The sequence below is a fragment of the Prosopis cineraria genome, unplaced genomic scaffold, assembly GCF_029017545.1.
Source record: "Prosopis cineraria cultivar Desert tree isolate PC_DT_omini unplaced genomic scaffold, ASM2901754v1 PC6, whole genome shotgun sequence".
NCBI classification, from domain to species: domain Eukaryota; kingdom Viridiplantae; phylum Streptophyta; class Magnoliopsida; order Fabales; family Fabaceae; genus Prosopis; species Prosopis cineraria.
Window position 1 is genome coordinate 39590794 of NW_026555337.1, and position 4494 is coordinate 39595287.

Genomic DNA, 4494 nt, shown 5'->3' on the forward strand with positions numbered 1-4494 from the left:
TGTGATCTGTCTTTCTTTCTTGTCATAACTTCCAACCAAAATTGAGATGGACCCTTCTGTAAAACTGAAACTAGTTGAAGGTCACTATTTTTAGCCTCTTTTCTCCAGATTTTCTTTATATCTTCCTTCCTCCTCTGTTTCTTCTTGAAACCCATTCATTATCTTCTTCTTCCTTTTCATCTGCTGAATCAAAACTCGCAAAAAATCATCGCCATGAAGCAGCAGAGGAAGAAGAAGACGACTAGGATTTGCTGGATTCCTCCAATTTCACTCGTCCCCATTTGCTGCTTCCTCTTCTTACCCATCATTGCTCACAGCTCAAATGACCAAACTTCAGCTACAATGAGGCTTGAATTGGTTCACAGGCACGACCCTCGAGTTCAGTTCCATGGCAGGAAACAGAGTCTTGACAGGTTCGAACGAGTCAAAGAGCTTGCTCACAGAGACATGATTCGCCACACGAGAAGGAAGGTTTGGGAAACTTTTGAAATGCCAATGCACGCAGGGAGAGATTTAGGAGCTGGAGTGTATTTTGTTCAAGTCAAAGTTGGCACACCATTTCAGAGATTCTGGCTTATTGCAGATTCAGGAAGCGATCTCACCTGGTTCAACTGCAATTACAAGCCTCAAAATTTCACTTCACATCGCAAGCGAAAATCTCAGAGCCGAAGGAGGGTGTTTTCTCCTCATCGTTCTCGTACATTTCAACCAGTGGCTTGCTCATCTCAGGAATGCAAGGTTGATCTCAGCCACCTGAATTCTCTCCGGGCTTGTCCTAATTCATCAGCTCCATGCCTTTATGACTACAGGTAAGATTTTTTCTGTCCAAGTTTCAATTTTACTGCAGACAGATTGAGGGGGTTGTTCTGAAATGCGATCTGCAACAAGTTTTGTGGCCAATTAATTGTGTTTCCGCTTGTGTCTCAGACTTTAAAAATCTTGTGGGGAAGGGAGACAGACGAGCACTGTTGGGAGAGGATGTCCTTGTTTAAATTAAGTAGTCAAGTCCCGATATAAAAGCTGGCCAAAAATAGTTGGAACATGTCCCTTTTTGTTATGGGGTTGAGTTTAATTTTTCAAGGTTTGAATGTGATTGATATTTAATAGCATCATTCACATTCACAAGTCACAACCTATGCTAGCAGCCCATCTAGGTGTGCTAGAAACAAAAATGCATTTATGCTTCTGAAAGGTGTGTTAGTGTATTTATAAGCTTGCTTATCCACACACATCATGATCAATGACGAAGTGCTCTATGATTCATTCGGAATATCCGCACTATGTGCATGTAGTATTGCTGCGGATAGTGTTCTGCTATATGACCTTTAACAAACAGGTTGCATATAGCAACCATTCTTTCCAGCATTCAAACAATGGTTATAAATGCTAGTTAATGCAAGTAGGTGAGCTTCACATGACCCACATTGCTGCACCAAACCTAGAAACATAATGAATCCTATAGGCTAGCTCTACCTAGAAACCCATTTTTGTTTTCAATTAATACATCCAAGCCTGCAACCATTTTGACCTCTCTTCTCGATCTTGTACTGTACTGTGCAGATACCTTGATGGCTCAGGAGCAATGGGATTGTTTGGCAGGGACACTTTCACAGTAGGCCTGACAAATGGGAGGAAAGGGAAACTGAGAAACATGATTATTGGATGCACAAGATCTGTGATTAAAGGTCCAACAGTTAGCAAGGACATTGATGGCTTATTAGGGCTAGGTCTTTCAGATGACTCTTTCGTTGCTACAGCTGCTTCACAATATGGAGGCAAGTTCTCATACTGCTTAGTTGACCATCTAAGCCACAAAAACGTTTCAAATTTCCTAACTTTTGGCACAACAATTTCAAAAGCAAGTCTCCTGAGAGAAATCCACACAACCCCACTTGTGGTAATCTCTTCAAATTATGGCCTAAATGTGGTAGGTATCTCCATTGGAGACCGGCTTCTGAGAATCCCACAAATAGTCTGGGATTTCAATGCTAATGGAGGAGCCATACTTGACTCAGGCACTTCCTTGACATTACTTGCCATGCCTGCCTATGTATCTGTCATGGAGGCTCTGGTGAAACCTTTAGATGCGTTTGAGAAAATGAAGGCATTTGAGCCATTTGAGTATTGTTACAGTAAAAAGGGGTTCAATGAGAGTTTAGTGCCAAGACTGGCTTTTCACTTTGAAGGAGGTGCAAGGTTTGAGCCACCAGTGAAGAGCTATGTGATTGATGTTTCTCCAAAAGAGAAGTGCATTGGGATTGTTGGAATTGATTGGCCTGGTGTTTCAATCATAGGCAATATTATGCAGCAAAATCATTTGTGGGAATTTGATTTGTTTCATAACACTGTGAGCTTTGCTCCATCTCCATGCTGATATATACCAAATTTAAGTGTTTGGTTCTTCATTTGCAGGAGAAGAAACAGCACACAAACAGACAAGCAAATGACTTTAATTTGAGACTTCTTATAGTTGCTTTGTTGTTATATATTGTGATGTGATTATGACAATGATGATTAATATATTCTTTCAATTCTCTTTCTATATAATTTCTTTGTTTAATAATACATACAAATGTGTATCATAAAGCAAGTGAAAGTTTCTTTTGTGCGACTCATAACAATGCTTCCCTGAAAATGTATGGTGTATAGCTCTAACGTTTAATTAATTACCCTCTTTTTATTTTCTCTTTTCTTCTTTTGAATTTCTGGGTGCCTTTGCATAATTTTCTATTTTTGATGAGTGAGCTGTCTATGACCAAGCCATGAGAAAATATTAGTTGAGAGGTAGAATGACATCAAAATCCTAAAACAATGAACTTATGACACTTAGGTCCTTGGCAATTTTTTTATTTTGAAAAATCAGATGTAAATATTGATACATATAATTATAAGTTTAGGAGTTCTAACTACAAATATGATATCTAAATTTTAAATATAACTCTTAATTTGCATTTGAAATTCTTGTTTGCAACTATTTGAATCAATATTTGCAACTAATTTTCTTGTAAATTTGTCGAGAATTCAACTATCATAAATTTCAAATTTTGGAATTTTATTGTCACTTTCCCTAGTTAAGATATTGACAAACTCATAAATTCTTAGGCTTTGGTTTAGAAACATACATAAAATTAGACAATCATGAGTGAATATGCATGACAACAAATGTTAGTCCAGTAAGTAAGAATTTGATCGTAACCCAAAAGATTGATTTTGTTGATGATGAGTGATTTGTAAATATTCCTATAAATATTTTTTGAGTTGAAGACATGTCATCGCTTTGGTAAGTTCTCAAAATACGACTCACTTATTTTTTTTTTCAATCAAAACAAATGAATGAATGTGCATGCAAGTACATGGATCTAATCAAGGTTTTTCCTTTATTTTTTCTGAAGATGAAATAAAACTTAGTCTTCAGGAATACTTTTTTGTTTAGGTGAAACGTCCGCTAAAGGTAATTTATATAAAGTCAAAGAGTTGAGTGCATGATGATATTCTAGTTCTTACCTAAAACCATGTGGGGAGCTTCTTTTGAAAATCTTAACAATTAATGCTACATTATTGACGTTGTTAGTTTTGTTGCTATCTTATCTTCAAGTATTGTGTAGAAAATTTAACTAGATTGGACCAACCATCTATATGAGCATCATGTGAGTTTAAACTATATTTTTTTATATTTTTATCTTTATTTAAATTTTGTTGTTGTTTGTTTATTTGAGTCCAATTTGTATGTACACACACATTATTAATTTTATCCTTTCTTATTTGACGAAGTTATGCACGATTAAAAACACACTAATTTAATTATAAACTATTCAACCACAATTGGATAATAATATATCTTAAACCATTTTTATAAATATGATTCTCTAATAATCCGTCCAATTTAAGAACATTACGTTCAATTTGGCTTCTTATAAAGTTGCCTTCCTAATTTAATTTCTCAAAATCGAGGATGTTGAATAAACTTATTTTAAAATCTTAATGGAGTTTGAATCTTGAAATATACAATTGTATTAAAGTTAAAAAAATACAAAAAATATCCCTAAGGTACATGTAAAGCCAACATTGATAACAATAGTCTCACACAATAGGGTTCAATTGGTGTAAATACTTCCAAATTTTCTAGGCTACCAATGGAGTTAAAAAAAAAAAAGGAAGAATGACATAAACTTCTTTGAAATAGGAAAATAATAATTTGATCTTGTAAAATATGATAACGATAGTAAAGTCTCAAAAAATTTCTTTGAGATTAAATTTTGGTGTAAAATTACTTCAGTATTTATCTGTAACTAATTTTATATAATTCACAAGTTTGGGATAAGCATTCTCAAGTTTGATTTTACTAATAACTAAAATAAGTCATGAAATCACAACTTTTTATTAGTAATTTTCATTTAACAAAGTCCAACTAATTTTATATGATTGATTACAAGTTTGGTATAAATATTCACAAGTTTTGTTTTACCAATGACTAAAAATATTTACGAAAATAAT

At 34.5% G+C, this 4494-nt stretch overlaps 1 protein-coding gene across 1 annotated transcript; it reads left to right on the forward strand.

Moving 5' to 3' along the window:
• On the forward strand, positions 1-2599 carry LOC129312750 (aspartic proteinase NANA, chloroplast). Its single transcript, XM_054955444.1, has 2 exons — positions 1-809; positions 1561-2599. Exons 1-2 carry the CDS (start codon positions 214-216, stop codon positions 2372-2374), a joined length of 1410 nt encoding a protein of 469 aa, XP_054811419.1. The 5' UTR covers positions 1-213; the 3' UTR covers positions 2375-2599.
• Positions 2600-4494: the final 1895 nt, after the last annotated feature.

What these genes read in the sequence shown, in the direction of transcription:
- LOC129312750 (XM_054955444.1), top strand. Translation starts at nt 214, where the DNA reads ATGAAGCAGCAGAGGAAGAAGAAGACGACTAGGATTTGCTGGATTCCT. An exon ending in CCATGCCTTTATGACTACAG is followed by an intron (nt 810 to 1,560) that starts GTAAGATTTTTT and finishes TGTACTGTGCAG; the next exon opens with ATACCTTGATGGCTCAGGAG.